Raw genomic sequence first — 20,525 nt, 5'->3', positions numbered from 1 at the left:
TATATTTAAAATGATGTCACCTTTTGTGTCTATCACAGTCACCCTTTTCCTAGAAATTACACGTATAGGATATTTGAAAACTATGTTCAAAATCACACTGTGGTGAAAAAGTCATCACTGGCTGGATTATGTTCAGTAAGATTCTTTTAGTGAATGAACCGACACAAACACTCCTTATTATCTTATGAAGCATCACACACACCTGACTAACACACGCCACAACTAAGACACGGGCACACTTGTGTGAAAAACAACTCAGTTGCTGGCCTACACCAAGACTCCAGTTATATTTACACAATATATTAGCCTCTTAACCTGCTCTAGCGATTGTTGAGAGCGTTTAGAAAGAGAAAAAAAAAAGATCTTGTGGCTAACACTTCCCATTCGCGATTTCTTTCAATTGATCCCGTCTTTTCCGTTCTCCTCCGGCTTGTAACGAGCGTGTTGTGGAGTTTACAGCTACACCTGTACTCCCGGGCTGCCTCTTTGACAGTCAGATGCAGCGCATCTGTCGGGAATTGAATTTAAAAGCCGTACGAGTTCTTCCTCACGGGAACTCATTGATCCAAGGTAGCGATCCATCTCTGACAACCACAGGTGTCAAACGCTGCTCTCATTTAGCCGTGTCGATGAACAGGTGCTTGGGGAAAACTTCCCGTCCTCGCGTAATTTTTAAGAGCTTGGAAACTGTACTTATCGTTTGAATTTTGAATGAATGATGACAATCATACGGATCTGTATCTACTTTTTGCGCCTCGTGGACACGGCTCGCTCGAGGGTTTATGTCAAAATACCTCACTGGGAAATATTTCGACTGTACACCCAAGCATCGCTGACGTGACGGGGAGTGTTTGTTACGCAGAACCATCTCAAGTTGCGCTTTGCACGTGTTTGCAAAATGGCAGGAGCTTTCAAGAAAATCCTAAGCAGGTGATGGGTGAACCATATTTTCATCAACGCTATCGAATCTGGCTCAAAGGACAAGCTTTTAAAGATACTTCGATAGCTCAGATGATAAAGGGGAGGATTGTAGAGTGGAAATAGAAGGCGTCCTTAGGTTGCTTGTTTAAATCCAGCTCAAAGGACGGGCTTTTAAGCAACCCAACTTGTCCAACCCTTCTTCGCCTTTCTGGACCCGGGACGTGACCCTTCTGTGAGACCATTTCCACAACTTTCCAAAGGAAACACCTGCTTCACCCAATGAATTAATGGGCACAACTAAGTTCTTATTGGGAAATTGGCAACATGACAAACTTTGACTGAATTGACATTTCACTTGAACATGATGATATTTTGCCATTTTTTGGAAATGTCGTTTTGCTTTTTGCTCGATTTGACGGGTCATAGCCATGATTCGCTGCTTTTCCTTTGCCGAAATAGCTCAGTTGGGAGAGCGTTAGACTGAAGATCTAAAGGTCCCTGGTTCAATCCCGGGTTTCGGCAGCAACCTTTCGGTGCCAGCTGTCAACTATTCTTTCTTCCTCTCCCACGCCCTGTCCATTTTAAGTTGCCATGACATTGGAAGCAAAGTTGATGATGGTGGTAGAATTCAGTCTCATCCTAGCCTTCGATAGCTCAGATGGTAGAGCGGAGGACTGTAGAGGAAAAATAGCAGGCATCCTTAGGTCGCTGGTTCAAATCCGGCTCGAAGGACAGGCTTTTAAGCAAAGCAACTTGTCCAACCCTTCTTCGCCTTTCTGGACCAGGACGTGACCCTTCTGAGAGACCATTTCTACAACTTTCCAAAGGAAACACCTGCTTCACCCAATGAATTAATGGGCACAACTAAGTTCTTATTGGGAAATTGGCAACATGACAAACTTTGACTGAATTGACATTTCACTGGAACATGATGATATTTTGCCATTTTTTGGAAATGTCGTTTTTGCTTTTGGCCCGATTTGACGGGTCGTAGCCACGATTCGCTACTTTTCCTTTGCCGAAATAGCTCAGTTGGGAGAGCGTTAGACTGAAGATCTAAAGGTCCCTGGTTCAATCCCGGGTTTCGGCAGCAACCTTTCCGTGCCAGCTGTTGGGTCACCTATTCTTTCTTCCTCTGACACACCCTGTCCATTTTATGTTGCCATGGCATTGGAAGCAAAGTTGATGATGGTGGTAGAATTCAGTCTCATCCTAGCCTTCGATAGCTCAGATGGTAGAGCGGAGGACTGTAGAGGAAAAATAGCAGGCATCCTTAGGTCGCTGGTTCAAATCCGGCTCGAAGGACATGCTTTTAAGCAACGCAACTTGTCCAACCCTTCTTTGCCTTTCTGGACCAGGACGTGGCCCTTCTGTGAGACCATTTCTACAACTTTCCAAAGGAAACACCTGCTTCACCCAATGAATTAATGGGCACAACTAAGTTCTTATTGGGAAATTGGCAACATGACAAACTTTGACTGAATTGACATTTCACTGGAACATGATGATATTTTGCCATTTTTTGGAAATGTCGTTTTGCTTTTGGCCCGATTTGACGGGTCATAGCCACGATTCGCTGCTTTTCCTTTGCCGAAATAGCTCAGTTGGGAGAGCGTTAGACTGAAGATCTAAAGGTCCCTGGTTCAATCCCGGGTTTCGGCACCAACCTTTACGTGCCAGCTGTTGGGTCACCTATTCTTTCTTCCTCTGACACACCCTGTCCATTTTATGTTGCCATGGAATTGGAAGCAAAGTTGATGATGGTGGTAGAATTCAGTCTCATCCTAGCCTTCGATAGCTCAGATGGTAGAGCGGAGGACTGTAGAGGAAAAATAGCAGGCATCCTTAGGTCGCTGGTTCAAATCCGGCTCGAAGGACAGGCTTTTAAGCAACGCAACTTGTCCAACCCTTCTTCGCCTTTCTGGACCAGGACGTGACCCTTCTGAGAGACCATTTCTACAACTTTCCAAAGGAAACACCTGCTTCACCCAATGAATTAATGGGCACAACTAAGTTCTTATTGGGAAATTGGCAACATGACAAACTTTGACTGAATTGACATTTCACTTGAACATGATGATATTTTGCCATTTTTTGGAAATGTCGTTTTGCTTTTTGCTCGATTTGACGGGTCATAGCCATGATTCGCTGCTTTTCCTTTGCCGAAATAGCTCAGTTGGGAGAGCGTTAGACTGAAGATCTAAAGGTCCCTGGTTCAATCCCGGGTTTCGGCAGCAACCTTTACGTGCCAGCTGTTGGGTCACCTATTCTTTCTTCCTGTGACACACCCTGTCCATTTTATGTTGCCATGGAATTGGAAGCAAAGTTGATGATGGTGGTGGTAGAATTCAGTCTCATCCTAGCCTTCGATAGCTCAGATGGTAGAGCGGAGGACTGTAGAGTGAAAATGGCAGGCATCCTTAGGTCGCTGGTTCAAATCCGGCTCGAAGGACAGGCTTTTAAGCAAAGCAACTTGTCCAACCCTTCTTCGCCTTTCTGGACCAGGACGTGACCCTTCTGAGAGACCATTTCTACAACTTTCCAAAGGAAACACCTGCTTCACCCAATGAATTAATGGGCACAACTAAGTTCTTATTGGGAAATTGGCAACATCAGAAACTTTGACTGAATTGACATTTCACTGGAACATGACGATATTTTGCCATTGTTTGGAAATGTCGTTTTGCTTTTGGCCCGATTTGACGGGTCGTAGCCACGATTAGCTAGTTTCCCTTTTCCGAAATAACTCAGTTGTAAGAGAGTTAGACTAAAGATCTAAAGGTCCCTGGTTCAATCCCGGGTTTCGGCAGCAACCTTTCCATCCCAGCTGTTGGGTCACCTATTCTTTCTTCCTCTGACACACCCTGTCCATTTTATGTTGCCATGGAATTGGAAGCAAAGTTGATGATGGTGGTAGAATTCAGTCTCATCCTAGCCTTCGATAGCTCAGATGGTAGAGCGGAGGACTGTAGAGTGAAAATGGCAGGCATCCTTAGGTCGCTGGTTCAAATCCGGCTCGAAGGACAGGCTTTTAAGCAAAGCAACTTGTCCAACCCTTCTTCGCCTTTCTGGACCGGGACGTGACCCTTCTGAGAGACCATTTCTACAACTTTCCAAAGGAAACACCTGCTTCACCCAATGAATTAATGGGCACAACTAAGTTCTTATTGGGAAATTGGCAACATGACAAACTTTGACTGAATTGACATTTCACTGGAACATGATGATATTTTGCCATTTTTTGGAAATGTTGTCGTTTTGCTTTTTGCTCGATTTGGCGGGTCATAGCTACGATTCGCTGCTTTTCCTTTGCCGAAATAGCTCAGTTGGGAGAGCGTTAGACTGAAGATCTAAAGGTCCCTGGTTCAATCCCGGGTTTCGGCAGCAACCTTTACGTGCCAGCTGTTGGGTCACCTATTCTTTCTTCCTCTGACACACCCTGTCCATTTTATGTTGCCATGGAATTGGAAGCAAAGTTGATGATGGTGGTGGTAGAATTCAGTCTCATCCTAGCCTTCGATAGCTCAGATGGTAGAGCGGAGGACTGTAGAGGAAAAATAGCAGGCATCCTTAGGTCGCTGGTTCAAATCCGGCTCGAAGGACAGGCTTTTAAGCAACGCAACTTGTCCAACCCTTCTTCGCCTTTCTGGACCGGGACGTGACCCTTCTGTGAGACCATTTCTACAACTTTCCAAAGGAAACACCTGCTTCACCCAATGAATTAATGGGCACAACTAAGTTCTTATTGGGAAATTGGCAACATGACAAACTTTGACTGAATTGACATTTCACTTGAACATGATGATATTTTGCCATTTTTTGGAAATGTCGTTTTGCTTTTTGCTCGATTTGGCGGGTCATAGCCACGATTCGCTGCTTTTCCTTTGCCGAAATAGCTCAGTTGGGAGAGCGTTAGACTGAAGATCTAAAGGTCCCTGGTTCAATCCCGGGTTTCGGCAGCAACCTTTCCGTGCCAGCTGTTGGGTCACCTATTCTTTCTTCCTCTGACACACCCTGTCCATTTTATGTTGCCATGGCATTGGAAGCAAAGTTGATGATGTTGGTAGAATTCAGTCTCATCCTAGCCTTCGATAGCTCAGATGGTAGAGCAGACAACTATAGAGGAAAAATAGCAGGCATCCTTAGGTCGCTGGTTCAAATCAGGCTCGAAGGACAGGCTTTTAAGCAACGCAACTTGTCCAACCCTTCTTCGCCTTTCTGGACCGGGACGTGACCCTTCTGTGAGACCATTTCTACAACCCTTTCCTGCAAAGTAATTCTGACTTCTATTTAATCAACTACAGCTGTTGAAGTTCATTTTTAGCCATCGTGAAATGCTTTCTGCAATAATTCATGAACCTACAAAGGGCCTTAAGCAATAACTTGAACAAGATTAATGGTAAATGCTCTGTAATTAAACAGCGTTTCACCACTTTGGAATCAAAGCGCTTCATATGTTGTCTTCCATCCACCAATTCACACATGTAAATCGAAGAAGCCTTTTGGACGAGGCAAAACATCTTCCCTCTTCACTGCCGAGAGACTCTGCCTCTTTGAAATGCTCTTTTTATATTCAATAATGTTAATGATCTGTTGCCAGTTAATCTAATTTGTGACACGTCCCGGGAGGTGTTTTTCAGTCTTTTCTTGCCCCGTCCGAAGTTTTTTGGAGAACAATTTCTACTTACAGTGCCAAATCACAATGGCATATGTTCCCTTTTAAAAATGATAGTGAATAAAATAATAGACAACTACATTATGAAATCAAGGTTTCTTTTGCAGCCTATAATAACGTGAATCTAACCCTACAGGAACTAGACTACATTTCTCTGTATTGCAAATCTAGCTGACATTAAAATACAATGCAATGCGTGAAAGCATTGGATTAAAATGTGGGGTTTTTTTAGTTTTTTTTTTTAGGCATTTCTTAGTATATACACAAGCATATGTTACATATATATATATATATATATATATATAAGGGTGACATATTTCCATAATGTTATGTCGTTCTACACAAATGGATGGAGTAGAAAGAACGGGAAACCGGCCGTCGGGTCACCTTGGTCAGAAAATTAGCCTTGCAAATGTAACGATTTAATATCGTGGTGACGTTTGCTTGAATGACTGATAAAAATTCACAGGACATTTGATAGTATTCTATATATATTTCTTTTTTTTTTTTTTTAAATTGAGATTAAGAGTTTAGCGGTTTCATCTCACCTTTGGAAAACCGACGCGTTTTGTTGGGTTTGGTAGTTTTACCGAAGTCGGATCGCAATTCGATCGGGATGGGAAACCGTTGACGCCGAACGGCGCGTGAAGGTTTTTGGAGCCGCGTGCGCTGACCCATCCGGACGACGTCTCTTTTCGGGGAAGGCCTTCCCTCACTTCACCGAAAACGACGCCGAACCGCATTCTGCGCGTATTTCGACAGCACGGCTCCCTGGGTAGAAGAGTCCGGGGCGCTGAACCGGCCTCCTGCAGTCCAGAACCTGTCACCTAGTTTAAAACAAAAATTTAAAAAAAAATCTGCCTGCATCTTGACGTGACAAATACGACAGCTGTTTGGCAGCTGATTTTTTTTTTTTTGGGGGGGGAAAGGGGGGCTGTATGAATGGAGTGTTAAATGGTATCGGGGTGTGTGTGTGTGTGTGTGTGTGTGTGTGTTGTGTGTGTGTGTGTGTGCACAAAAGAGGTTTTCAGTTAGAGATCTTTTTATTATTGGTCTCATCTAACTCGTCCGTTATGAACACCTCCTCAACGCCTCCCACACATTAATACGCCACTTAAGACAAGTAGCTTTGTAAACATCTGAAAAAGCGTCAAACGAATAAAGAGAACCGGACAGAACCAAGCGAGTGAGGTGACGTTTCTCCCAAAACAAAGATTTTTTTTACACTGTCAAGGTAAAGTGGAGGGAAAAAAAAAAAAAAAACATCACCAGAAGATACAAACGAGGAAATATGTAAGTGACCAGTCCGCGAGAACTCCATGGAGGAAACTTTGAATTGGGGATTTTTGGGGGGTAATTTCCCAGCTGTTTTATGTTTTTTTATTTTTTTATTTTTAAAAAAAAATCTTTTTATTAAAGTTACTGCAAAAAAAAAAAAAAAAAAAATGCAATATAGGCAACCGATTCTATTGGGCTCTACGATTAAGTTCTAATAAATAAATATTGTGTGGTAGTGCCCGATTACAAATGATTGTAAATGACTTGATAAAACATTGTAAAAGATTAAAGTCTTTTTTTTTTTTTTTTGGCCGTATAAAATACGAAGTGCATAACCGTTATCCTCCCTTTGGGAAAATAGACATTTCTGGGTAAGAAAACAACATTTCATCAAAGAGCTGAGTCGTAGAAAAGTGACAGAATCCAACACTGCGGGAACCCCCACGTTTTGAGTGCAAACGTTTCATCACGACATCTGCATTTACAATATCAACACTATATTGAAACACAACATATAAAACATAGCTTTGCCCCCCCCCCCCCGTAAGGCTTTGATTCCCCCCCCCCCCCAAAAAAAGAAATAGCCACCTCGTGAGGAACAACATGCACAAAATCCGAGAACCCTAAAATAGGGGATATCTAGCTATTTGGCTGTTACAAAAATAGAAATGAATCTTAAAATTCTATTCGATTTACAGAAAAATAAAAAGGGAGATTACGCAGGAAAATGCTAAACAGGTTTTATACATATATATATATATCTATATCTATAGATAGATATATCTATAGATATAGATATATATATATGTGTGTTTAGATACTTTCAGAGTCAATCGGTCACCACAAACATTTAGAAGCGGGATTGAAAAGAGACACGGCCGGCACCACGGAAACTATGGCCGGGCTGATTTTTATTTGATTTATTTTTTTGTTTTTGTTTTTGTTTTTGTTTTTAACATCCTGACCTCATCGGCCCACGCTGCTGGTCTGTATGTACAGTAACGCATTCCGGAAGAACAGTGCGGCGCATTTGAACAGCAAAAAACGTCCCGTCCCCCCGCCCCCCACCCCCCGAAGAAAACTTTTTGTTTTTTTAACTCCTCGGGACAAACTGGGGGGGGGGGGGGGAGTGTCGCATCACCGCGTTCTGTTATAAAGATCTCTGTAGGTCGACCTTTCTCAACGGTGGGACCTCCCATCCACTCTGGGGGAGGGGAGGGGGGGGGCTTGGGCTCGGCTGTGGTAAGGCACCGTATATCACTGTTGACGGGCTGGAAGGGGCGTGTGGGGGGGGGGTGTCAGATTTCAAAACTGATTGATTAAAACTGAGCATTAAAGTCCCGTCCCGTCCCCCCCCGCCCCCTCCCTTAACCCCTTACAAGATTCGCTGGTCGTCCATCTCCCTGGGTCGGTAAACGTGTCCCATCCAGGTATCGTGTAAACAAATGCGACGTAAAAATACCCCCCCCCCCCGCGCTTTCACAGCACAGACGGGCGGGCGGGGGGGTGGGGTCTACCCCCTCGAGTCGAGGCGTACATATGGCTTTAAAAATGATTTCCAAAAGCGGGTGCAAAACCTGTCCTGGCTCGTGATCTGTATATATATATATATATATATATATATATATATAAAAACAAATAATAATAAATAAAAAAAAAAAGGGGCGGGGGTTTGCGGGAAAAGGGAAGGCTCTTAAAAAATATAGCCCAGAAGGTTGTTGTTTTTTTCCGCAGCCCCCGAGAATCCAAAAGCGCCGGAGCACACGGGCGACGCGAGCCGAAAGACACCCGCGAGCACTCGGCGACGGAAGGGGAACCGAGAAAGGTTCCCTCCCGGAACAACAGTCGAGGAACCCCGGACCACGTTCGGAGCCGGGCGCGGCCGGCCGACCCGGCGACTCGACCGTACGTTTTGGGCTCGCTCGCGGTATTTCGGACGGACGGAAAAACCAAATCGAGCGGCGGGCGACGGGTCCGTCGCGTCTTTCGCACGTTCAAATTTCACCCGTTTTCCGGGACGTCGAAGAGTTCCTCGAGAGCCGATTTATGTCCGCGTGGTATTTGGTTCGAGCCGTTTCGGGCATCGTTGTCCGGTTGCGTCGTTCGGTCCCTCCAGGATTCTGCGGAGGTTTTCGCGATTATTGCGATCAAAACGCTGGATTTCTGAAGCAGATTTCCCCCCAAAAAACTTCATTTGCAATTTTTTTTTTAATTTTTTTTTATAATAACCGTCGGTCTCTTTTAAATAAGATCCTCAGCTGCTCTTTAATGAATATTAATTCGACACGTACTGTGTGCGCAAAAAAGAAAGTGCGGTGTCTCGCACCTTGAAGTGTGTCTTAAAACTATTTTTCCTTAATTCGATAATAAGGAATACTTATTACACAGCCACGCTTCTGTTGATGACGTTTTTTTTTATTGATTTTTTTTATTTTTTTTATTGCAATCGCAAGATTGCAATTTCCTGGAGGGACAGATTACAAAAAAAGCAACACGAAGGCAAGAGGACGTGCGGGACTTTGTGCTTTGTTGCTTTGTCTTTATGGCTTCGCTTTCTCTCATTACCGCATGAAAGTTTACTGGTTTAGGAGACGGACCAGGCCATACATATATATATATATATATATATATACACATATATGTATATATACTGTACATTACAAATAATACATAAGAGGCAAGGTTCAGCTCCAGATTATGGCCACAGGTCATGATAGGAGAGTTAAGGTTAAAAGTCCCCCCCCCCCCCCCGGATAACGGCCGACATTTCGGTGCGGCCGAGGCGAAGCCGGACGTTTTAAGGTTCAGGTCGAGAGCGGCGGGCCAAGGCGCAGGTTGTCGGGTCGGAGCGCCGCGACCCTCCGGCAAGAGGAGGAGTTGAGGACGGAGCGCGGGCGGGACGCGCAGTCGTCGTCGGGAGAAAACGGGCGCGAGGCCTGAGAACATGTAACCTGTCTTGTTTTTGGCAATAACACATTGTTGCACGAGATATATATATATATATATATATATATAGATATATATATCTATATATATATAAAAATAATAAAAAATAAAAATAAAAAGGACTTTTTTTTTTTTTTTTATTAAAAGGAGGGAATCTGTGACATCCGCCCTCCGCTGTTCTCCGCGTTTCCGGGAATCGAGCGGATCGGGGGGCTCCCCCGGGTGGCCCGATTCAGGCGCGCGCCGCGGCGTTGCCGTGGAAAATCCGTCCCTCCTTTGAATTGTCGTGACTGAGGATATCCCCCCCCCCCCCCCAAAAAAAAAAAAAAACCCGCAGCCAGAACAAGTCTTTTAAGTGCATTGGGTGTAGGGCGACGATGGCTTCAGGGAGCGCGAGTAAAGACGAGCATCCTCCTGCCGCCGCCAGACGAAACTGGACGGGGTTTCCCCCTTCATCTGTCAAACCCCCGTCCCCGCAAACGCGTCTTCCAAGCGTCGGCGGCGGAGAGACTTCAAAGCACCACAGGTGAAGGGAAACGGCAAACGCCCCCCCCCCTCCCGCCCTCCCCCCACCGACAATTGTCCCCCTGCGCGGGGGAGGGAGGGGGGGAAGGGGGCGTCCCAGCAGTGTCTCGGTTTTCGAGGGCGTTGCCGCCGCCGTGGGTGGGTGGGTGGGTGGGAGGAAGGGGTGGATCCTATGTCTTCTGCGGGTCCGGCGAGATGGGACCGGGCGTGTTGGTGCCGTCCACGCTGTGCATCGGGATCTGGAACTGGGGCGTGAGGACCGACGGAAACTGGAACAGAACACAGAAGGAGTCGCGTCAAGGAGGCTTGAGACCAAAAGTTTACAGCGACTCGATTGGGCTCTCGCTCACGACTCACATATATATACTTATATATTATTATTATTATATTATTTAAATAAATATATATATTGTATATTAATTATATATATATATATTTGAATGACAATTAAAAAGGAGTGGAGGGCGGAGATGCACTGACTTGGAACAGGTGGGCTCCCTGGCGCCGCGTGGCCGGACTGAGGGGAGCGACCGGGCTCAGTGTGCTCCAGAAGTGGATGTTGGACAGCAGCGGGCTGGGAGTCAGCAGCAGAGTTGGAGTCTGAGGACGAAGACAAAACGAGGGCCGACAAGATGAAGATGAAACGGTCCAGGTTGGAGCGCACGCAGCAAATAACGGCTGCACAGAAACGCCAACGACAGACTCCAAGAAGGTTAGAAATAAGCGTCCCGTCTCAACTTTCGAGCCAGCAGATGTGGCGTTTTGGCTCATTTAAAGACTGAAGTAGTTCCCGTTAATGAGTCTATTTTGTCTCCGCGCTCGTTTTGAAGTCTCTCCCCTCCTCGTAGGGATTCGAAGCCAATGAGAAGTCGCACAAACGGCCGATATTTCCGAGCGCAACCCGAAATAAGCACCGAAATTAGGCGACTCCAGCGGCCATTTTTGCTTAACTGCATGAAGGACATTTCTGTGGCTTTCTGGACTCTGCTCCCGGAGGCATAAAAGGGATCATCGCGCAAACAATTAAACATGCCGCCCCCCGAAAGAGCCGTTGGGTCACGCGCCACTGCAGCGCCGCTGGCCCCCTGCTGGTCAGGAACGGTAAGTGCGGCAGGTCGTGACGCTCGTCATCTCGTGTCGTTTCCTATCATGTTCCGCGCTTCCTGACATTTCCTTGAGACGAGTCATTAAGCGTCAACGCATCAAGGGGTTCTGGGGGTCTCCACATCGGAAGGCCTGTTGTCGCCGAATATGCTTTGACGCGTCGATGTTTATTTTACAGACACCCGAGTAAAGTGTAGTTTGACTTCCCGTCGGGCTTTGCAACACATACGTGAGAATAAAACAAGCACAACCACTGCCAGTCAAATACTCGTAATGCTCGAGTTATAAGAAAGCAACACGCCTGCTTGGAAAATGTCATGAATGACAATTACGGTGGAATACACTTTCTACTAAATTCAGAATAGGTTCCGTACCGCGCGCGTATTTCACTCTAAAAACACAGAGTCCAAAGATAAGAGGCAACTCGACATCAGATCATTCATGACTCCCAAGACCAAGAGGGGACATCCTCTAAATCCACACGTCTTGTAAAGTCAGTCAGTTGATATCTTAAAGTCGGGCGAACTTGCAAGCGCGTCTCTGGAAAGCTCATCAAAACGTCCGCATCAGCGGTCCTCCAGTTTCTCATCATAAACCAGCTTAGTCGAGAACGGACAGAGAAACTCGTCGTCAACGCGGACGTTGACTTGCCGTTTCATTTTCATCTCAATCTAGCGAGCCGACCTTTTTGTGCAGACGCCACCGTTCCGTCTTCGATAAACTTTTTGTTTTGTTTGTTGTTGTTGTTTTTTTTTTTTAACCCCGAACCTCGAGAGCAGACTCTCACCTGCAGCATGGCTGGTGTGAGGGAGGCGGTGGGTAGCGAGGGGCTGCAGAGGTTCATGGGGGAGAAGTCCGAGGCGGTGACCAGGAGGGCCGGCGGGCTGATCTGCAGGATCTTCGGTGTCTTGCGCGTCTTCCCCGAGCTCAGAGTGCTGACGGTGGTGCTGCTGCTCACGGACGACGAACTGGTTTCGGCGTCCACCAAAATGATCTCATCTCCGGACAGGCCGAGGCCACAGTCCACCTGCCGGACACAAACGGGTTTGTTTTCCACGCGTGGTCGGACTCCGGGTGGGGGCGGGGGGGGGTGGGTGGGGAGGGTTTGCTTTTGCTGGCGTAAATGATTCTATACTATGTTTCGGAATAGAAAATAGAAAATAGTAAGTAGAAAAAAAAAACAGAAATCCGTAGTCGGTCCCTCCAGGAGATCGTGATCTCGTGATCGCAACAGCTCAAACGCAACTTCGAGCCGCGGCCGCGATATTTGCGCGAGCTTGCGGTTTCGCTAAATTCCCGCAATTTTTCACTTTCTGTTTTTGTCCTGAGGAGAAGCTCTGCAGAAAAACTCGCTTTATTAACAACAAAAAAATAACGCCACACTTACTGATCAGCAAGGCTCTGCTCTCTGTCTCCTCTTATCAGCAAAACAAACTCTGTACTCTGAGAAAACCAGAAGAAGCGGGGGGGAAATGGGAAGTGATAAAAGTTTGTGGGAAATGTGGTCTGGCCAGCTAGAATAAGAAACGTCTTAAAAGTTAAATACGTTTTATACACATTCAAGTGGAAAAAGACTTGCGCTTTGCTTTTGTGCATACAAGTAGGCGTATGTGTTGAATGAATAAGTAAACAGTTTCTAAAGCTTCTTCGTTTGTTTTTTTTTCCAGCTGATGTAGCCTTTGTTCTCTATGTTCTGTGAAACTACGTCACTTGCGTGATTTTTTTTTTTTTTAAACTTTTTTTCATTGCAACAATCGCAAAAGAATCCTGGAGGGACTGCATATTCAGACATGAACTATTTACACAGCTTTCAGAACTGTATTATTATTACAACAACTAACTGGGTTTGTTGTTCGATCTAAGCACTAAGTATTACTTCCTGCAGTGCTGGAAATATTTGGGATGTGGTGCCGTGAGAACACAGAATAAAGAACAGCATATTTTAGGGATTTTATATATAATCCTTCTTATTGATTCTTGGAAGTTCTTGACCAATTTGACCAAATCCTAGCAGGCCACCTGAACCGTTATTCGACCAACAACGCGTGAGAAGTGTTTTGCGGGTGTACTAACCTTCTCCTGCGTCTGAGCGTCGGTGAGGTCGGCCGTCGGAGCGTCTGGAGGCTGAGAGCACCTCGACTCGATGTCGCTGTCGATCACCAGCTCCTGCGAGGAGTCGGGCACTCGGCTCGGGGACGGGCTGGCCGAGGTCAGGTCCGGGAGGCAGAACGTTGCTTCCGATGGCCGGACGTTTTCGAAGAAGTACATGGACTGGCGCAGCAGGGCGGAGTGTGTGCCGACGTCGTCGACCCTCTGCGGCGACGCTTGGAGAGGATCCAGGCGGTCGGGGGTCGGCGGCGTCGCCTCGGCGACGGCCCGAGGAGGCGCCGCCGGTGCCGCCTTCGGGGCGGTGATCCCGAACCTGATGACCGACGGCAGAGCGGCGGGCTGCTGCGGATGAGGCGTTGGCTCCTGGCTCTGCGCGGCGGCGCCGAGGCCCTTCCTTTCCGCCGTCTTCTCGGCCGGATTCTCCATTTTGATGGACTTGAAGAGCTGGCGTCCATTTTGCAGAGAGTTGAGCGTAAAGGAGGTGTACAGGCCGGAGTGGATGTAGTCGTTACGGTTCGACTGCTTGCCGCCGTTGCCCAGAGCCGCCGCCGCCGCGCTACCGGCCGCCCTCGCTCTGTCGTCGGACTCCCCGTCCTGCGGAGGGCCGTCTCCCCTCAGCACTAGCGGAGGGAGGCCCCCCGCACCCACATCCCCGCCGTCTGTTCGGGCGGAAACATCTCCTTTTAGGACGTCGGGATAGGACACAAAGCGATACACAAACTTCTGACCATTCACCTTCTTGATGATGTTCTAGAAGATAGAGAAGAGCAACGTCACAATCACCGCAGGCAAGAGCACGCGGGGCGAGAGACGAGGCGGGACTTCGCCTGATGCGGTAATTGGGTGGGGGGGTGGGAGAGGGGGGGGGGGGGGGGGTAGAAGACCACAGAGAAAGCCGGGTGCGGTGGGAACACCGCTGTTCTTTTCCTGTCTGGACCGAAGTAGAAGCCGCGAAAAGGTGCGGCCCGACATGCCGGAGGAGCCCCGGGCCTGAACGCCCACGGGGTCCGGCTGGGCCTCCGCCAAAACACCAGCATCTCAACCAAAACAAAAAGTCCTTTTTTTTTCTTTCTTTTTTTTTTTTTAAAAGGAACAAATTGTATCATGAAAAACCGAATGATGAAGTACGCCCACGCCTTGCCTCGGACAAATATTATCCAGACTTTGCTGAACCTGAACGTCCATCTGTATTTAGAAAGCCAGACTGACATTTAGTGACAATTTGTCACCATGATGCTTAAAATGGCCTTTTCAATATGAACACGATTGTATTTATCAGCGGAATTAGATTTCACGGCGACCACCGTGTGCTCGTCTTCTCAGGCCAGTGACGTAAAACATCTGGTGAGCAACAAACTGACGATTCAACCTGAGGACGACGGACATCGGCTGAACTCACCCGGGGGAAAAGCTCTAACTTCAGACCGACGAGACAAAATGCTGGTCAGCGCAACAGATCCCGGCAAAGAGGAATTCAAGATGTTGCCGTGAGCTTCTCGGGGACAGTTCAGACCAAACGATTTACGATACAATTTGAAACTTGAAACTACTCCTCAAATCTCCAGTCTGCAAAGATTCAGAAACCTGCCAGACCTGTAGGTTCTTCACAACACAGGTGGTGATGGGAAATGACTTGCAACTGTTGCATTCTTAGTCATAGTTAAACCGTAAAATCCAAAAGTGACAGGATGCCCGTAGGGGGAGGGGGAGGGGGGGCCTTCTTCAAATCTACACCGTGAACTTGAAACTGGAGATCTCCCGTTTAGTCAATTTCGCTTTTTCAGGAGCAATTTTGTCTTTTAAAAGGAAGTTGGCGTCTCCTCTAATGAACCGACACTAACGGTCCGACTTTGCATTCTGAAACTGCTCACGTGCGACTTTGACGCGGGAAAGTTCACACTGCCGCAACTTCCGAAAACAGTTTTCTCCAATCGTGACTCTTTGGTCTGAGCTGGGCTTCGCGAGAACAGCAGCAGAAATCCGAATTACCATTTCTCACCGGTTCACATCCACCCGAGAACCAAAGCTGGTGGTTGGTGTTCAGCTAAAAGCTGTAAATCTGTACTCGGATGTGGATACGTGCGCGAATCGGTAAACGTGTAGTCTAACTTGTGAATATATAAACGTAAAGAGATTCACAAATGTACCAAGACTGACTGTAAAAAAAATATATATATATATATATTCATCACGCGTGAAAACTTTAAACATTTAGCTTCAAGAGCTGGAAAATGACTGATTGTAGGAATGAGATTCCCCTGTAGTTCAGGCTCTTCTTATCCCTGACAACAGACTCGTAGTTTGACTAACTCAAAACTAACTGTTTATAGAGTGAATAAGATTTAACAACGAAACCCCGCAAATAAGACTGGATTCTGTCCTGGATTGTTTGGGAGGACCTTTGTCAATTTGATGTTTTAAGGGGTGCGTGGTTGTAATCACGAGCTCCGGCTCAAACCTCCCGAGTTCTTTACCCTTTGCCTCCATTGAAAGTTAAGTCCCTCGTACCAATCGACAACGCAAGTCCAAAGTGAGTACACTGCGTTTCACTTCTTCACTTAGTGCGCACTGTAGTTTAACTCCATTAGTGACATACCTGACATGATACAAGTTCATTTTTTTTTTTTATCCTGCGGTCAGCAGCACGACAACATCTGTGACGATTCCCTCAACAAACAAATCGACGAGTGAAGCAACGACCAAAAAAATGTTCGGTCGGAGACGTCGGTTTATGGCTGCGGAAGGCAAATAGAATCCAAAATAATAGACTCCGATAAAGTCTCCCCGGCTGCAGCCCGCCAATCACATTGTAGCCAATCTAAAAGTAGAGACCCATTTTTTTTTTTTTTTTTTTTGCCCGCCGCATTCCGACGTCGTCTTTACCGACGGCAGACATTAGAAACAGAACTGAAAACTGTTCGCGACCGGACAAACGTTTGTCAAGACGGGAGGACAATCAAACGTTTAACGGGGTTTGAATCGAGGTCGGGAAGAGTGACCAAAATCGGGTCTCCTCGTAGGGACCTGGCCGTGTAGATCGCCCGGCCGCAGTCGGCCAGACGACCGAAAGCGTGTTAACCGACAGATACCAGACGACGCCGGGGCGTCGAGCGTGAACTACAGCCGATGCGACTTCCAGTCGTCAACAACAACAACAACAACAACAACAACCACACCTGCAGGAGAGAAGAGAAACGGCAGTTTTACCTTGTCGTAGTAGTATCTGAGCGCCCTACTGAGTTTGTCGTAATTCATATTGGGCTTGTTCTTGCGGGCTCCCCACAGCCGGGCCACCTCCTCCGCTTGCAGCAGTTTGAACTCCCCTTCCTCGTTGGTCCAGCAGATGAGCTGCTCATTGTTGGAGTCCAACAGGAGCTGGAGAAGGAACTGCCACAGGGTGACAGAGTTGTCCATGTCCTCTCACTGGCAAAAAAAAAAACAACAAAAAAAGAGGAGAAAAAAAAAAAACATCGAGCTCGTCAAGCACAGAACTGCTGCTCTTCGTTCACCGATATGAAGTTCCATTATGGAAGATATTTATTAACGGAGGGCACAACAAAATTCGGTTTATTCAGTGACGTTGTATTTAAATGGCATTAATTTAGTCGTTGATCCGACTGCCCCCCCCCCCTCCCCGCGATCAGTCAACCAAAGTGAACCGCAGCAAAGGCTCAACTCTGTTATGCAGATTACAAAACAGGGCTATCAGCCAATCTGATGAGCACAAAAGATGATCCCAGTTGGAGCAAAACAAAACGTAACGATCTCTGTGATCCTCACGTGCTTTTAAAAAGCCAAGACAAAAAATAAATAATAATAAAAAAAAAAAATAATCTGTAAATCTATATATATATAGTATATTTAACAGTCACTGAATAAAAGGTGTTTTTGTTTTTTTGTGTTTTTTTTAGAATTAGGTCCAGGATGATAATGCCACCAACCATGATAAACCCTGATGATTAAATCTAAGACTGGTTTCTTCAACAACTTCGAGGCCATTCCCGTCATGGAGATTTTTCTGACACCCGGAGTAGGTCTGCACCTTCAGACCCATCGAGTCGACACCCAACCGTCCGGCGCTGTCGGCACAACCTCGGCGTAACTTTCACCGGTCATCTAACTAACGTATGGTTGTCCACGAGGAAATGAGGAGTTTCTCTTTTCCGTGTGTGTGTAGGGGGGGGGGTGGTTTAGGGGTGGGGGTGGGAGGGTGGTCTGGGGATTAAAAAAAAAAAAAAAAAAACAGATGACAGGTGGGTTGGTGCTGCGACCCAGAGGTATAAATGTATCCGGTGAGGGGTTGGGATACCGCACGTCACCCTTTTTGTCTCGCAGCGCGGTCTCAGTCCTCTTTGTCCCGCCGCCTCTGCATCCTGCTGCAGTTGTTTGGGACATGAAAGAGACGGGGGGAAAAAAAAAAAAAAAACGTACTTCCCAAGAAGGGTGGGAGGCTTTTGAGAATCCGCTAGTCGAGGAGGCAACAGAAACGCGCTACTTTTTTTTTTTTTTTTTTTTAAAGAAATCTCGCTTCGGTCGGTGTGGAAACATGACGCTGGAATTCGCGTTCCCTTCATCCTATGCCGTGAAAACTGTGGAAATGAGTTTCCTCAACCGCGGTGCTTCTGGGTTTGTCGGCCTTTTGGCGTTTGATTTAGGCTACAGTACAAAAACAAACAAAAGTAGTTGTTTCCAGATTGTTGTTGGGAGTATTCTGAAAAAATTGCACGTCTGTCGATGCACTTTATCCAAAAGTTTAGTGTTAATAAACAATTGAAAAGGATGTAACAACACAACTGTCGTGCACCGTTTCCGCTGCTGGCTTGACTTTTTTGTTTTGGGCTTGTGGTACTTGAAACTTCAAGTTTGTTTCGGTATCCCAATCAAACATGTGATGTTTCATGATTCTGAGAGCAACACAGATGGGTAATTATTTGAAATGTTCTATTCTAATACCACAAAAACTCAACCGCTCACACATCAGTTAATAATCTTATTACTACACACACACACACACACAAGGGCTATCTGCCTCGGGGAAAGGCTGTAACTTAACCCCTAATAAGGTACCTTTGCAGCAGCCTGTGCTTTTATAACCGCAAATGATGAATCTCATGTTTGTGCCATTGTTCCATCGGTGCAGAAAATGCTGCCAAGTCAGATTACCTTCAGGCACACAATATATATCAAATATGGGACCCTTCAACGGACGACTGACAACGCTTTGAAGCCACTTGCGAAACACCTTTGGGCAATTCAGAAGAGGCGCTCTCGGTAGTTGCGCGGCACACATACTGCTGCTTGAAGATTACTCGTTAAGGCCAAAGTCCACCGAGTTTGAATTTGATTTTTGAAGGACTGCCTCCCACACAGCAGATGTTCTGGTGAGGTGTCCCATGCTCTTGTACACTCTTGAGATCACCAGAATTGGAAAACCCTGCAACTCCACTTATAACTGTGCTGTATAAAAAAAAAAAAAATTAAAAATAAATTTAAAAAAAAACTATCCTTTAGCCACAACCACGCTTTTATTGAAAAGTCCTTTAGATCACTTACAGTCCACACCCAGTAATTAGGTCGCATGCAATGCGAGTGTAGAAATAGGGATGCCTTCACGGGCAAATTGTCAGCTTGTTCGGCTATGACAGGATCTCTAAAAAAAAAATTATTTTTTTTAAAATTAAAAAATCAGTTCAAAACCCATTGCAGGTTTTTTTTTTTCCTACCTGCAATTCACCACCCAACTTACTAACACTGCCTTGAAGAAGCCCATCAATGTTATTATCAGTTCCAGACACGCACAATGTCTGTTTAAATGCTGCCAGTCATGTCCTTGCGGTATTCTTGCTGGTGTGTCCACTATTAAGAGGCTGAATACGACTTTTTTTTTTGTATTTATTTTTTGCTCTTCGCTGTCACTATCTGTCACCGTGCGTGCGTGTGTGTGTGTGTGTGTGTGTGTGTGTGTGTGTGTGTGTGTGTGTGTGTGTGTGTGTGTGTGTGTGTGTGTGTGTGTGCGTGTGCGTAATCTTCTTAGGAGGAGGAATAAATCTGCCCTGACTCATCCGGACCTGCTGGGATGAAGACACACACCAACCCACACACACACTCAACACAATCTGTCCCAAACTGTCGCGTTAAAAAACAAAACAAAAAAAACAAAAAAAACGGCGATATCAGGGCAAAAAATAGAGCTGAGTCAAAAACTGCTGCCAGGAGAGGGAGAGAGGGAAAAAAAAAAAAGATTAACAGTGGACGTTATGTAACGTCTGACATTATCTATGGAGTAAAGGAGATAACGACAGCTGGGTCAAACCGGTCTTATAATACGGTTCGTCCGTGCGTAACGCGCGCGCTCGGACCGGAGCGGCTGGTTTCTGCCGTCAAGACAGACCACAACATAAAAGACCACTTGTTGATGGTTTAACGCCGGGTTAGTTTCGTTACCGTCAACACCGGGGCCACGAGAGTAAGGCCTACTTTCCCCGAGTAGTTTTTTTTTTTTTTTTTTTTTTTTTTAAAGTCGCGCGGTGGAAGAACATAAACTGTGTTCGCGTTTGACGCGTCTGCGGAGACTCGAGGAAACAAATAAATAAATAAATAACCGCACTGGCGCTGTTTTTTTGGTTGTTGTTGTTGTTGTTATTTTGTTGTTGTTTTTTTTGCTCACTGTTAAGTTAGCTTCGCGTTAGCTCCTCTGCTAACATTACCTCGCTTGTAGAGCCCGCTGAATCTCCGAGTCGTCGAGCCGCGTCGTAATATTCCCAAAACATTTCCGGAAAGCTTTCTATACTGCCATAGCTCAGGAAACGAGTTTCAACCCAGGTGTCAAGAAAATACCTCGACATGAGATACAATAAACTGCATTTAGCTTCCACTGACGATATATCCTTTGAGCAGGAAACAATGTTGCGTTCACTGATCCTCGGACACTTTACTTTCGAGAACTGTCTTGTCTCCAGGTGCGTTT

General features: G+C 46.1%; 1 protein-coding gene and 13 non-coding genes across 14 annotated transcripts; 13 read left to right on the top strand and 1 right to left on the bottom strand.

The window, feature by feature from the left end:
• Nucleotides 1–1,370: 1,370 nt before the first annotated feature.
• trnaf-gaa (transfer RNA phenylalanine (anticodon GAA)) lies at nucleotides 1,371–1,443 on the top strand. The gene has a single exon. It is a non-coding gene; the product is annotated as a tRNA-Phe (tRNA).
• Nucleotides 1,444–1,564: 121 nt separating this feature from the next.
• On the top strand, nucleotides 1,565–1,653 carry trnay-gua (transfer RNA tyrosine (anticodon GUA)). Its single transcript is given in 2 exon segments — nucleotides 1,565–1,601; nucleotides 1,618–1,653. It is a non-coding gene; the product is annotated as a tRNA-Tyr (tRNA).
• A 285-nt stretch (nucleotides 1,654–1,938) lies between these two features.
• Nucleotides 1,939–2,011, top strand: trnaf-gaa (transfer RNA phenylalanine (anticodon GAA)). Its single transcript has one exon. It is a non-coding gene; the product is annotated as a tRNA-Phe (tRNA).
• Nucleotides 2,012–2,137: 126 nt separating this feature from the next.
• Nucleotides 2,138–2,226, top strand: trnay-gua (transfer RNA tyrosine (anticodon GUA)). The gene is given in 2 exon segments: nucleotides 2,138–2,174; nucleotides 2,191–2,226. It is a non-coding gene; the product is annotated as a tRNA-Tyr (tRNA).
• A 284-nt stretch (nucleotides 2,227–2,510) lies between these two features.
• trnaf-gaa (transfer RNA phenylalanine (anticodon GAA)) lies at nucleotides 2,511–2,583 on the top strand. Its single transcript has one exon. It is a non-coding gene; the product is annotated as a tRNA-Phe (tRNA).
• A 126-nt stretch (nucleotides 2,584–2,709) lies between these two features.
• Nucleotides 2,710–2,798, top strand: trnay-gua (transfer RNA tyrosine (anticodon GUA)). The gene is given in 2 exon segments: nucleotides 2,710–2,746; nucleotides 2,763–2,798. It is a non-coding gene; the product is annotated as a tRNA-Tyr (tRNA).
• Nucleotides 2,799–3,082: 284 nt separating this feature from the next.
• Nucleotides 3,083–3,155, top strand: trnaf-gaa (transfer RNA phenylalanine (anticodon GAA)). The gene has a single exon. It is a non-coding gene; the product is annotated as a tRNA-Phe (tRNA).
• A 129-nt stretch (nucleotides 3,156–3,284) lies between these two features.
• Nucleotides 3,285–3,373, top strand: trnay-gua (transfer RNA tyrosine (anticodon GUA)). Its single transcript is given in 2 exon segments — nucleotides 3,285–3,321; nucleotides 3,338–3,373. It is a non-coding gene; the product is annotated as a tRNA-Tyr (tRNA).
• A 284-nt stretch (nucleotides 3,374–3,657) lies between these two features.
• Nucleotides 3,658–3,730, top strand: trnaf-aaa (transfer RNA phenylalanine (anticodon AAA)). The gene has a single exon. It is a non-coding gene; the product is annotated as a tRNA-Phe (tRNA).
• A 126-nt stretch (nucleotides 3,731–3,856) lies between these two features.
• Nucleotides 3,857–3,945, top strand: trnay-gua (transfer RNA tyrosine (anticodon GUA)). The gene is given in 2 exon segments: nucleotides 3,857–3,893; nucleotides 3,910–3,945. It is a non-coding gene; the product is annotated as a tRNA-Tyr (tRNA).
• Nucleotides 3,946–4,232: 287 nt separating this feature from the next.
• On the top strand, nucleotides 4,233–4,305 carry trnaf-gaa (transfer RNA phenylalanine (anticodon GAA)). The gene has a single exon. It is a non-coding gene; the product is annotated as a tRNA-Phe (tRNA).
• Nucleotides 4,306–4,434: 129 nt separating this feature from the next.
• On the top strand, nucleotides 4,435–4,523 carry trnay-gua (transfer RNA tyrosine (anticodon GUA)). Its single transcript is given in 2 exon segments — nucleotides 4,435–4,471; nucleotides 4,488–4,523. It is a non-coding gene; the product is annotated as a tRNA-Tyr (tRNA).
• A 284-nt stretch (nucleotides 4,524–4,807) lies between these two features.
• trnaf-gaa (transfer RNA phenylalanine (anticodon GAA)) lies at nucleotides 4,808–4,880 on the top strand. The gene has a single exon. It is a non-coding gene; the product is annotated as a tRNA-Phe (tRNA).
• Nucleotides 4,881–8,824: 3,944 nt separating this feature from the next.
• Nucleotides 8,825–20,503, bottom strand: elk4 (ETS transcription factor ELK4). The gene is made up of 6 exons (XM_069703226.1): nucleotides 20,266–20,503; nucleotides 16,766–16,981; nucleotides 13,523–14,308; nucleotides 12,237–12,476; nucleotides 10,826–10,945; nucleotides 8,825–10,614 (listed from the first exon to the last, which is right to left on the bottom strand). Exons 2-6 carry the CDS (start codon nucleotides 16,970–16,972, stop codon nucleotides 10,516–10,518), a joined length of 1,452 nt encoding a protein of 483 aa, XP_069559327.1. The 5' UTR covers nucleotides 16,973–16,981; nucleotides 20,266–20,503; the 3' UTR covers nucleotides 8,825–10,515.
• Nucleotides 20,504–20,525: the final 22 nt, after the last annotated feature.

This window comes from Brachyistius frenatus, unplaced genomic scaffold (assembly GCF_029030835.1).
Source record: "Brachyistius frenatus isolate BFR_SWC_R1_liver_20210118 unplaced genomic scaffold, ASM2903083v1 Contig_45, whole genome shotgun sequence".
Classification (NCBI taxonomy): domain Eukaryota; kingdom Metazoa; phylum Chordata; class Actinopteri; family Embiotocidae; genus Brachyistius; species Brachyistius frenatus.
The sequence above is the reverse complement of the archived record's forward strand: the minus strand, read 5'-3'. Positions and strand labels throughout refer to the sequence as shown.

Coding starts and splice junctions, on each gene's coding strand:
- elk4 (XM_069703226.1), bottom strand. CDS start 16,972: ATGGACAACTCTGTCACCCTGTGGCAGTTCCTTCTCCAGCTCCTGTTG. Junction 12,477..13,522: donor ACGCTCAGACGCAGGAGAAG/GTTAGTACACCC, acceptor TGTGTCCGGCAG/GTGGACTGTGGCCTCGGCCT. Junction 10,946..12,236: donor TCACACCAGCCATGCTGCAG/GTGAGAGTCTGC, acceptor CTTCGTCCTCAG/ACTCCAACTCTGCTGCTGAC.